General features: G+C 47.3%; 1 protein-coding gene across 2 annotated transcripts in view; it reads right to left on the bottom strand.

Annotated features, from left to right (window-relative positions):
* Positions 1-1,014: 1,014 nt before the first annotated feature.
* The window catches only part of PI4KA (phosphatidylinositol 4-kinase alpha), a 72,603-nt gene continuing 61,196 nt past the window's right edge, over positions 1,015-12,421 (bottom strand). For both annotated transcript variants that reach the window (XM_081966835.1, XM_081966834.1), the window contains exons 44-55: positions 11,883-12,012; positions 11,422-11,492; positions 10,425-10,497; positions 10,253-10,323; positions 9,404-9,513; positions 8,455-8,559; positions 8,186-8,311; positions 7,502-7,622; positions 6,099-6,258; positions 4,430-4,519; positions 3,121-3,204; positions 1,015-2,212 (exon numbers count right to left, since the gene is read on the bottom strand). In XM_081966835.1, coding sequence (XP_081822961.1) covers positions 2,161-2,212; positions 3,121-3,204; positions 4,430-4,519; positions 6,099-6,258; positions 7,502-7,622; positions 8,186-8,311; positions 8,455-8,559; positions 9,404-9,513; positions 10,253-10,323; positions 10,425-10,497; positions 11,422-11,492; positions 11,883-12,012 — 1,193 coding nt within the window. In that variant the 3' untranslated portion in view covers positions 1,015-2,160. The remainder of the gene's footprint in view (positions 2,213-3,120; positions 3,205-4,429; positions 4,520-6,098; positions 6,259-7,501; positions 7,623-8,185; positions 8,312-8,454; positions 8,560-9,403; positions 9,514-10,252; positions 10,324-10,424; positions 10,498-11,421; positions 11,493-11,882; positions 12,013-12,421) is intronic.

Below are 12,421 nucleotides of genomic sequence, written 5' to 3' on the forward strand. Positions count from 1 at the left end.
GAGCTCCGCTTGAAGTGGCTTTCTGGAATCAAAGCAGAAAGATGAGACAGCCGAATCTCTCTCTCTCTCTCTCTCACACACACACAAACACCCCTGTAGGAAAATGTGCAAAATTCTTGCCAGCACTGGGAAGGAATTCGAATATATATTTTTTAATCAAACAACTGCTGTACCTGAAAATTGAGAACTGAGTTTTGAATGAAAGGCTCAAGGGAGAAAGAAATTTTGAAAGTTTTCCAATTTTGACTCCGAAAATGCATTACAAACTCTCTTCCATTGCTCTTTAGGTATGATGGGACTTCCTCCTTTCCTTTGTCCCTAATCATCCCAAGATCTTGGCACCAGATTTTCTTCGTACAGACGGTCAACCTTGACCCTCAAGGACCACGATGGGGCTATGTTTCCCAAAATGGACGGAGCGACCAGAAAAAAAACACCCCTCTTCATCGAAACAACCCTTGATCGAATCCAATTCAATCAATATCACAATACGCTGTATATTTTAAATTGCACTAATTGTATTGTAAATTTTGTTAAGGCCGTCAGACCATAACTGATAAAATCGGATGGGAAAAGCTCCCAATCGTTTATTGCCTTAAAAAAAAACATTTTCAGCCATTCAGTGGAGATTCGTATTTCTCTATAGGAACTTTCTTGAGAAAGTTTTGTAAAATGCCACCGGTTATTGGCTCTGCCCGCAGCCTGCCAATTTTGCCTCTAACTAGCCATTATTTTACATCAATTTCTCTCTAGTAAAAGACAGCATCCAGATTAAGGGGGTGGAAAAAAAACCACCACCCTTTCATTTGTCCACTTCTGGAAATAACCAGAATAAAAATCGAATCTCTGATTAAAACTATATTATCTCCTTTACAGAATATCTCGGTGAAAATTAGGATCTGGAAACGTCGAGAAATAATATTTTCCGCCACCTTTGGCACCAGTGTTTTCCTGGAGGTTAGTAAGGATGATGATTGGTTTTAAGAGCTAAAAAAAAAAATCTGGCGCAGAAAATATCCTAAGACTTTTATTTTTGTTTTTTTTTAGATTAAATATAACCTCTCTTCAGTAGAGCGTCTCTCTTTAAAACCACACAAAAGGGGGTTTGGGTGGCGGGGTGGGTGGAATACATTCTTCCTGAAAATAAGAAATACTGACCATGGAGCAAGGAGATTTACAGTGCAAAATACAAGTGATTCACACCAACAAGTGCAAAGTGATTATCCTTACAATTTCTACAGCATTATGCCAGAGCCATCTATCTCCCACCGCTCTGTACTACAATTCTAGAGCGCCTTGTTTGCATCTGATTCTCTAAAACAGAGGTCAGCAATCTGCGGCTCGGGAGCCGCATGTGGCTCTTTGATCCCTCTGCTGCGGCTCCCTGTCGCCGGTTGGCTCCACAATTGATAGGGCTTTCGGTTAGGACAGGTAGAGGAAAAAGGACGCTGCACTAGGAGGAGACTCTATGGTGGGGGGGGGGGGAACCAGACTTCCTGTTGGCAGAGGAAAAAGGATGTCACGCTAGGAGGAGACTCTATGGTGGGGGAACCAGACTTCCTGTTGGCAGAGGAAAAAGGACGCCGCGCTAGGAGGAGACTCTATGGTGGTGGGGGAACCAGACTTCCTGTTGGCAGAGGAAAAAGGATGCGGTGCTAGGAGGAGATTCTATGTTTGGGGAACTGGACTTCCGGTCAGCTCCAGAATTGAACAGGGGGCTTTCGGTTAGGACCTTTGTGTTTAAAGTTGCCGACCCCTGCTCTAAAAGATCCACGTCAAAAGATTCTGGCTTTGAGACATGCCAAGAAAGTGGGGGGGGGGGACTTTGCCCGACATCCGCCGAAGGTTTCAAATTTGCCCGTCTTCACAACTGCAACAGGATTTTTAAAGACTCTACGCCGACGGCTAATTTCTAGATCACGGCTACGCCACTTGAGGATCCCAGCAAAGACGAAAGGCGCGAGCTAAGATGTTGGCTGATTGTTGCGGCATCCGCTACCACGGGGGGACGGGACGGACGGGACGACACCCAGCTTGGCATGCAAACGCGGGAGCACGCACACAGGGCTTGCTTCGAAGGGCGGGAGGCAACGATCTCAGAAATTCACATTTCGAGGCTGGGAGGAAGGGGACGCGATCGTGGTGCTTCTCCCCACTGTTTTAGTAAGGAATATCGTTTTGGTAGTACTGGATCATATCGTAGGTCTTGCTCCTAAAAAAATAAAAATAGAAGAGGGAAAGGCAGGGGGAAAGAATTTAGGCTTTTTCAGAGCTGGATGTACCTCTTAGGATTGAATTTGGTTTCTTTGGGGAGTCGAGAAAGAAACAAGCTTTGTTTTCAGAGGCTACTCTGGATGAGGGTTTGCTGCAGCAATGAGTCTTGGATTCTGTAGAAGATGACTAAGGTTGAGCAGAGGAGAGGAGAGCAGTGGAAATCTATGGGCCGGTCCTTACAATGGAAAAGCCATTGCTGCTAGCAAAGCCTCACCCTAGCTCTGGGGATCAAAGGCAGTGGGGCGGAGATGAATAGGTGTGGCAGATAACTATTCATCTCCCTGCTGGACAGACTTGTTAGCCTGCAGTGAGAGAGAAACTTCAGATTCAAAGTGTTCTGATCCAGCTCCCCAAATATGAGCGATGCTCCAGCTGCTAGGAGGAGCGTCACGCAGAAACTGTATGCTGCCTGCGCGTGCGCAAATGACCCGGTTGGGTCAAATACAGCTCAGGAACACGGGTGGGCGGGCCCTCCGCAGCACTGTACCAGAACGGTGCCTGCTGCTCCCAGCAAGCACCGGTACATCCATCCCGGGGCATAGCGCCCACAACCCACCACTGCTATATTCCCTTTTCTGAAGCCCAGCTGAAAGCTTTTTTTTCTTTCCTAGCAGTAATGTGGAAGGTGATTCCTCTGTAAACTGCGCCCATGTGCTCAGTGAAGCGTTTGTTAAAGCGGTAGGATCCCACCCGCGACAGGCATCCCACCCAGATGATCTAAATATGCTCATCGTCAAGCCCCCTTGATAGAATCTCACTCAGTCTGAATTCAGTACAATTCTCCCCGTCGCCTCGCTGCCGTTGTTGGGCCACCAATGGGGCAGCCCGAGAGGAATTTTGGCTCACCTGTTGCTGAGGAAGCAATTCTGAATGATCTTCATGATGAAGTTGGCAGCTTCTCGCTCGGTCATGTTGGGGCTGAACCTGTTCCTGTTTGAGAAAACAGAGGAGGAGCAGAAGGACATCAAAAGACCAAGCAGAAGTCTTGACTTCGGCACATTTCCTCACAAGCATCCGGGCAACTGTGGTTGCCGATATATATATCTCGGCAACCAAAATATATATATATTGCAAAGGCCCTTAAATTGGCAGGGTATAATCTGAGAATCTAGGTCTGAGAAGCCCAGTTCTCACCGAGTTACAATAATAATCTTAACCCATATATAAAAAAACAGCTGTTTGTGTGTATGTTCCAGCATAACTCTGGAATGCCTCGAGCAATTTTAACCAAACTTGGTACACAGATGACTTACTCTCTGGAAATAAATACCATGGGGGGTAAGACACCCCTAACACCCCTCGGGGTGTGGGTTCTGTTAAGATACAGCCTGTTGTGCCTTAAAACGGCTTCTACTGTACTTCCCTAAAATGGCTTCTACTGTACAGCGCAGAGGAGTTGCCATGGTAATGGCTTCACAGTACTCCACAAGGGGGCTCCCTCTGGTAAGGGGAAAACCCCAACATTAGAAATTACGTTTGGTTGGACATTTTCCCCCTTTAAATAAATAACTGGGCAATGCCGGGTTATCGGCTAGTTCTTAATACAATTATATGAGTGTTTTTCTCAACCTTACAAACTTCTAAGATGTCTGGATTTTAACTCCCAGAGTTCCCCATCCGGCATGGCACCGGGCTAGAAATGGGAGACTGTGAATTCTAGTCCTGCCTTAGGGATGAAAGCCAACTGGGTGACTTTGGGCCAATCACCAGGAGAGGGTGAATTGTAGTCCTGCCTTGGGGATGAAAGCCAACTGGGTGACTTTTGGCCAATCACCAGGAGATGTTGAGTTGTAGTCCTGCCTAAGGGATGAAAGCTGGTTGGGTGACTTTGGGCCAATCACCAGGAGACAGTGAATTGTAGTCCTGCCTTAGGGATAAAAGTCAACCTGGTGACTTTCGACCAGTCACAAAGAGATGTTGAGTGGAGGGGCCAGCCAGGGGTGGTATTTGGGGGGAATCCTAGCTAGAAGATCTCCCGAACCCGTGTGAACCCCCAGCAGCCTACCCCCGTTTCCATCCAGCCTTCCAGGCCATGGGGGTTCAACACAAGCAGCCTCCCCCCCCCCCCCTTTAAGCCAATCAAGCCCTTGCTTAGCTTTAAGTGAGAGACCCACCCGTCGTTTCTGCTCTCAGCCAATCGGTGCAGCCCACTTACTTCAAGAGTTTGATGGTCTGTCCCCGGAAACAGGGCAATCCTGTGTCTAGCATCAACGTAACCAAAGAAACCACAGCATCCATATAAGGCCTGCAAGGAGAGAAAGAGAAGGGAAGGCATAGTTGGTCTCACCCACCGGCAGGGAGAAGTTTGTTTATTTAGGATAGGATGGGACCACGACAGAAGAGAAATTAACCCTCACAATTTTGTACAAAATGTCTACAGGGGTACGGCAGGGACCTCATAACTGGGTGTCCAATTCAGACATTCAGGCACCTCTGGGGTTATCCTTCGTGCTGATCTTCTAAGGAACTGGAGAACCATCCAGTTGTGGGCAATCTCACACAGACCCCTCACACCCTGGACAAAAATCGTTTCAACTTCTCCCCACAGGACGCGGCTATAAGGGCACTGCATGCCCAAACAACTAGACACGAAGGTAGTTTGTTCTCCCCCCCGTGCCATCACTCTGCTAAACGCCTAATTCCCACAGTCCTGTCTTATGTCTATGGATAGTTTCCCATGGAGTATAGAGCTGTATTGCTATTATCCTTCTCATCTCTCTTTTTTTTCATTTTTTTGCAGCTTATGATTTATCACTTTTTTGTATCTTGTGATTAATGGCTGTAGCCACGATTCATATCCGGGATCTATAACTTTGTTGTTTGTATGTATGCTGAGAGCCTATGCACCAGAGAAAAATTCCTTGTGTGTCCAATCGCACTTGGTCAATAAAGAATTCTCTTCTGTTCTGTTCTTAATTCTATTTCATTCCTAATTCCATTCTCAATTCCATTCCATTCTTAATTCTGTTCCATTCCATTCCTAATTCCATCCTTTATTCTTATTCCTATTCCTACTCCTATTTCTATTCCTCTATTCTATTCTATCCTATTCTATCCTATTCTATCCTATCTTATCCTATCCATCCTATCCCTATTCCTTATTCTATTCCCCTGTCCTATCTTTTTTTTTGTAAAATTTTTATTGGTTTTAAAACATTTATGGGAAAAAAGTAAAAGGGTACATAGAAAATTTTGATAGCTCCCATGTTAGTAGTAGATCTTATCCTATCTTATCCTATCCCTATTCCTCATTCTATCCCCATTCCTTATTCTATTCCCCTATCCTATTCTATCCTATCCTATCCCTATTCCTTATTCTATTCCTAATTCTATTCCCTTATTCTTATTCTATTCCCCTATCCTATCCCTATTCCTTATTCTATTCCTATTCCTTATTCTATTCCCTTATTCCTTATTCTATTCCCCTATTCTATCCTATCCCTATCCCTATTCTTATTCTATTCCTATTCTTTATTCTATTCCCTTATTCCTTATTCTATTCCCCTATCCTATCCTATCCTATCCTATCCTATCCTAGCCCTATCCTAGCCCTATCCTTATTCTATTCTATTCTATTCTATTCTATTCTATAATTACATAACCATAACAATCTTACTACTATTCTCTGTAGTCTACTAATGTAACTCTTTTCCCCTTTTAACCATTTTCTCTTGGGCTCTCAAAAATCCCACTTTTAATTCTATTTCTTCTTCTCCCCCTTTCCGCTAACTAAGTTGGTCTCTTGCAGGAGGGTTTGGGGGGGGGGGGAAAGGGCTGAAGGCAAACATTCGAGACAAGGAACATCCAGGCAGAAGCCTCCTCACCTGACCGCCAGGTAGCCCCTGACGCACATCTCCATGAACCACCTGAAAGGCGTGGCTTCCATCTTGCCACCCATGATCATGACCATCTCATCCGTCAGCTTGATGTCGGGCTCCCAGCCCAGGTTCCCACCGGGAGAACTTTCGAACATGAATCCAAAATCTACCAAAAGAAGGAAGAGGGACCAACGTTGACCTGTGTGCTCGAGAGAGCTTTGAAATGCGCTAAGCGAGTCTTGAAAGACAAAGCCCACTCTTTGGAGGACAGCAAAGTCCGCATTCTGGGTGGAGAGGATCATTGGTTTGAAAGACAGGTCAAAGAAGCCAAAACTGAACTCAGCAGATGGGGAGGGATACGTCACCACCCAACTCCTGGGGACTGTTCTGAGCTAGGCTTCCCCAAAAAGCCCAAGGCAGAGTCCTGGTCCCGACAAAACCTCTTTTATTAAACGGATGTGAATTCCTCTCATTCCCATTCAGCCAAGGCCTGGCAAACAGTCTTTCGAAGGTGAATCTATGACCACGGACCTTCTCTAGCTTGGAAAGCTGCCATGTCAATATTTTCTAAATGAGGCGCTGTGCAAGGAAAGTCTTGGCACAGAGTCTCTGAGATTCACGGACAGATCTTCACACTCCTGAAACGAATCTAAACAACGGTTTCCTGCAAAAGCCCACTCCCCTTTCGCTCCTCTTTTATTTCCTCTGGAAGGGGCCATTCACCGTCTCACATGTGGCCTTACTCCCAAGTCGACCCCTGTTCTTTAGCTGTTCCCTTCGTCTGACAACTCTGCGCATGCACACACTGGGAACAGGCTCCAGCTGTTCTTCTGCCTCACTGATCTCCAACTCCAAAGGAAGCTGATAACTGTGAGACGGCCTTGGCCCCATCTCTGCCTCCGACGCAGAGTCCTCGTCTTACCAGATGAGTTGCCAGACGAAGGGAACAGCTAAAGAACAAGGAGGAAGGCCACAGGTGGACGATGAACGGCCCTTCCCAGAGGAAATAAAAGAGGAACCAAAGGGGAGTGGAGTTTGCAGGAGACCATTAGTTCCCTTAATTGGTTTGTGACTCTCCAAGGCTCCTTGCCAAGTTCTGCAGATCTCGGCCTGGCAGCTCTCCAAGCCAGATAAGGTCTGTGACCGTAAATCCTCCCTCGAAAGACTTTGCTGGATGGGAATGAGCAGAATTCAGAGTCAATTAATAAAAGGGATTTTTTTTTGTCGGGACAAGGAGTTTGCTTCAGGCTCTTGGGAAGCCGGGATCGGAACAACAGGGAGCCACAGTAGACTGATGAAAGAGCTGCATGCAGCTCCAGAGCTGCAGATTGCCGACCCCTGCTCCAGGTAAAAGGGTGAACACACCAACCCACCCACCCACCCAAAGAAGTCCCAAGGGGTAAACTAACCAATGTGAATGAGATGTCCGTGTTTGTCCAGCATGATGTTGCCATTATGCCTGTCTTTAATTTGCAAGAGGAAGAGCAGAAGACTGTATGCAGCCATACTGCGGATGAAGTTGTAGCGAGCCTGCAAGGATGCGACAACATTGGCGATATTGAGAAAGAAGGTTTTGCATCATTAGGCCCTCCCTAGGCCAAAGCTGAACATCTAAAACAGGAGCATTTTCATAATGGGGACTGAAGAAAAAGGACTAATTTTCAGGAGAGGAATAAAGGGATCGAACGGTGTCACTTGGTAGACTCTGGGTTGACTTTATTCCCAACAATGCAGAAGTTTATGAAATGCCTGCAAGAAAACCACGAAGCTCAGAGAGCGCCAAGGACCCTACAGTTCCTCCTCCTCCTCTCCCCAAACCCCATTCCCTTCTAGCACTGATGACGTCACCTAGCAGGGTCATAAAATGCCTGCAAGAAAACCACTAAGTTCAGAGAGCGCCAAGGACCCTACAGTCCTCCTCCTCTTCAAATCCCCTTCTCTTCTAGCACTGATGAAGTTACCTACTGGGGTCATGAAACGTCTGGGAAGAAAACAACAAAGGTCAGAGAGCACCAAGGACACCCCCCCCCCCCCCCAGTTCAACTCCGAGCTACGAATATTCTCTTCTATCGATAAAGAGTCCCACAAAATACCTTCTGGAAGGCCAGGGTAGATTCATCCCCGTACTGCCTGGTAAAATAATCGTACATCCCGAAGTCGGTCTGCCTGCCCAGCTGATCACGGGAAGTGCAATCTGGAATGCATTCGATGACGCCACACTAGGAGAAAGAAGGGAAAGGTTGTTGTTTAAACAAGTTGTTTAAAGTTAAAATTTGCTAAGTCTGTCCACTGCATATCCATGCACAAAGCAAAAGTGTAACATGCGGATCAGTAAAAACTCGCCCTTCCTCCCGGTACTCACCCCAGGAGCAGTAGCCACTACTCTGTAGGGAAAGACGTACAGGTCGAGGCCCACCAGCTGAAATATGTTCTTGAAGAGATCGATGATCTGCAAAGCCAGCATATCCTGTCCAACAGCAAAAGAAACAGGTGTCAGGCCTGCAGTCCTATTCCTTTTAGGATCTTTGGCCTGCCACTCTCCCTCTTTCTTTACTATGCGGTTTCATTAGTGGGGTAATTGGGAGTGGGGGAATAGTAAGGAGCAGAATGTGTTGTTGTCAAAATAAAACATTCCTTTCGAGAAGCCCAAGGTCATTCTTTGTCTCCGCACCTCTGCACCTAGATGGGTGGAAAGGCCAGCGTGGCGGTAGAAGAGTGGACCGTGGGATGGACTTGTGGGTGTGGGGGCAATCATGAACTTTCAACTGGGTGGGAAGAAACCCAGGAAGCTTTCCGATTCGGGTTTTCCACAGTTTGTACCAACATGTCTCTCTTATTGAATTGGAACTTCGACGAAAGCTCTACCTTGGGACTCTGATTTAACTCTGGATGACATTTGGAACGCTGACAACAGGATTGAAGGGGGCGTTCAAATATTATGTGCAACAAGGATTATAGGCTGAAAAATACAGTACATTAACTCCAAGGTTAACATCAGACCCACAATCAAGCAAGCAATACCCCAATCAAGAAACTGCCTAAGAGCCAAGATAAACAGCCAAACCAAAGAATCTCCAAGACCTCCTTACCAACACTGACAGGGCAACCACAGAATATAAACTGACAGCAAGTCACTCTCCTTACTAGCACTGATGATGTTACCAAGTTGGGTCGTGACACGTGTGCCAGAAAAGAACCAAGTTCAGAGAGCACCAAGGACACCCCCCCTCCTCCCATCGCAACAACGATGGCTGAAAACCGTCCCTATCCACAGGACGTGACTTAAGGAGACAACTCTGCAGCTTTCTCACCTGCCTGCAGTCATCGCCCACTTTAAAGATGGCGGCCTGCCAGCAAATCTTCTTACTCTCCCTCCCGTCTTCTCCGCTTTCGTCGATGGAATCTGAACGGCAACGCAGACCTGAAAGAGTTGGGAGGGGGGGGATTTTTGAAGAAGTTACGTTTCAAACGATAATATGTAAGAGGTGTCCTTTAGGTGACTCTAGCCAGCAGTTAATTCTCTGCCTTTTCTGTGATGTAGTCCTAAGTGTGGGAGGAGGAGGAGGAGGAGGAGGAGGATTAGTATCTGGATGGGAGGCTAGTTAGGAAGACTGTAGATTAGGCTGGGATATATAAAAAAAGCCCGACATCATCATGGAAGACATCAGTGGCAAATCACTTCTACATCTTGCCAAGGAAACTGCAAAGATGTTAGGCCAGCATCCAGGAGTTGAGCTTGACTTCAATTTCTCTTCACTTCCTCCCACCAATGAGGAGAAGGAGGAAGAGGAAGGAGGAGAGGAAGAGAAGGAGGCGAAGAGGGAAAAGTGGAAGGAGGAAGAGAAAGAGGAGGAGGAAAAGGTTCGGAGGGAGAAGAGGAAGCAGGACAAGGAGGAAAAAAGGAAGGAGAAGAGGAAGGAGGAGGAGGAAGAGGAGGAAGAGAAGAGAAGAGAAGGAGGTGAAGAGGGAGAAGGAGGAGGAGGAAAAAAGGAAGGAGGAGATTAAGAAGGAGGAGGAGAATAGGAGGAGGCCAAGAGGTGAAAAGGAAGGAGGAGGAGAAGAAGAAGAAAAGGAAGGAGAAGAGGAAGGAGGAGGAGATTAAGGAGGAGGAAGAGGAGGAAGAGAAGGAGAGGAAGAGGAGGAGGGGGCATTGCACCAACCTTCTTTTTCAAGTTCACTCACTCCACACCTCTTCACCTTGAACTTGGCCAAGTAAGGGGCTTTGGCAGCGCTGGGAGGAAGAAGAAGGCGGCGTCAACGCCAGTAATAATCCCTCTTTTATTTTTATTTCACTGGAGTAAAACAGGACGGACAAAGGGTGCCAGGCCATACCTTTGCATCGGCGTTCCCGACTTGTAGTCGATATCCAGGACAATCGCTTCCGGATTGCTTGGTAAATAGCAACCTATTTAGGGAAAAGGGACAAGACAATAAATCCTTGGTGAAAACCAGCCGAGGGGTTGAGCTAGCGGGACTCATTAGGGGAAGACAGCGACCGAGACTTTCTCCTCTTTACAGGTAGTCCCCGATTTTACAACCGTTCACTGAGTGGACTGTTCAAAGTTACGACGGCACTGAAAAAGAAGGGCGCATGGCCCCTTTCTCACACTTAAGAACCGTTGCAACGTCTCCAGCGTAATGCGGTCAACATTCAGATGCTTGCCAACTGATAGATAGGTGGCGCAGGGGTTAGAATGCAGTATTGCAGACCAACTCTGCCGACTGCCAGCAGTTCGATCCTGACCGATTCAAGGATGACTCAGCCTTCCGTCCTTCCGAGGGGGGGGGGTAAAATGAGGACCCAGATTGTTGGGGGGCAAGAGGCTGACTCTGTAAACCGCTTAGAGAGGGCTGGAAAAGCACTGTGAAGCGGTATATAAGTCTAAGTGCTATTGCTAATGTCCTTCCTCCCTCCCTCCCATGGTTAGACTGCAGTATTGCAGGCTGACTCTGCCCACAGCCAGGAGTTCGATCCTGACCGGCTCAAGGTTGACTCAGCCTTCCATCCTTCCGAGGTGGATAAAATGAGGACCCAGATTGTTGGGGGCAAGAGGCTGACTCTATAAAGTGCTGAGAGAGGGCTGTAAAGGGGTATATTTCTAAGAGGTATTGCTAGCTTCCTCCCTCCCTCCCTCCCATGGTTAGAATGCAGTATTGCAGGCTAACTCTGCCCCACTTCCAGGAGTTCGATCCTGACTGGCTCAGGGTTGACTCAGCCTTCCGTCCTTGGGAGGTCGGTAAAATGAGGACTCAGATTTTGGGGACAATAGGCTGACTGTCTCCCTTAGCAACAGTAATTTTGGACTCCCTGTGAGCGTTCATTTCTTACCGGGTTGCACTTTCACTTCAGATAAAGCGTTCAAACAAGCCTTTTTTCGCTCTTCGCCTTTGGGGTAAGGCCTATGGGTGGGTGGAAAAAAAAAACACACATTGGGGGTATTTGAATCATGAATTCTGACCCGCGAGGCAAGTTGGGTTTTGTTTATAAAGCCCATTTCAATCTCATCTTCTTTTAAAGACCCCGTAATCCCTTGCAATATGGAGGCAACTGAATGCAGCTGTGTTTACTGGCCGGATGCCCTTCCCTGTCACCAGTGGAGAGTTTTGTTCAGCAGATATAATCTCATTGTGGCCAGAGAGAGAGAAATATCTGCCTCTACCTAGGATCGAACTCACGGCCTCCTGATTGTGAGGCGAGAGCCCTACCTCTACGCCACCGCACCGCTCATTAGGTCCCTTTCAATGCAAGGAAAGGATCAGGTTTTTCTACGCCTCTGCCTTTCTACTCACTTGATGATGGCGGAAACGTTGGTGATTTTGTTGAAGAAGTCAAATTCCCGTTGGTAAAACTCCTTTGCTGGGCCAGACAACGAGCCGGTTATTTCCTCGACGAGCTGTTCCAGCAGTTCCCCAATGTCAGCTACGGGAAAGAGGAAGCAGGAGGGTGAAATCTGTGGGGTCCTTGGTGTTCTCTGAGCTTGAGGGTTTTCTGGTGGAGATTTCATGGCTCAATTGGTAGCATCATCAGTGCTAGAAGGGAGAGGGCTTTATGGAGAGGAGGAGGAGGAAGAGGAGGAGGAAGACTGTGGGATTGGTGGTCTCTGAACTTGGGTTTTCTGGCGGACATTTCATGGCTCAAGTAGGTGGCATCATCAGTGCTAGAAGGGAGAGGGCTTTATGGAGTGGAAGAGGAGGAAGAGGAGGAGGAAGAAGAAGACTGTGGGATCGGTGGTCTCTGAGCTTGAGGGTTTTCTGGCGGACATTTCATGGCTCAAGCAGATAGCATCATCAGTGCTAGAAGGGAGAGGGCTTTATGGAGTGGAAGAGGA

Source organism: Natrix helvetica (assembly GCF_964273705.1).
Source record: "Natrix helvetica genome assembly, chromosome: 14".
NCBI lineage: Eukaryota > Metazoa > Chordata > Lepidosauria > Squamata > Natricidae > Natrix > Natrix helvetica.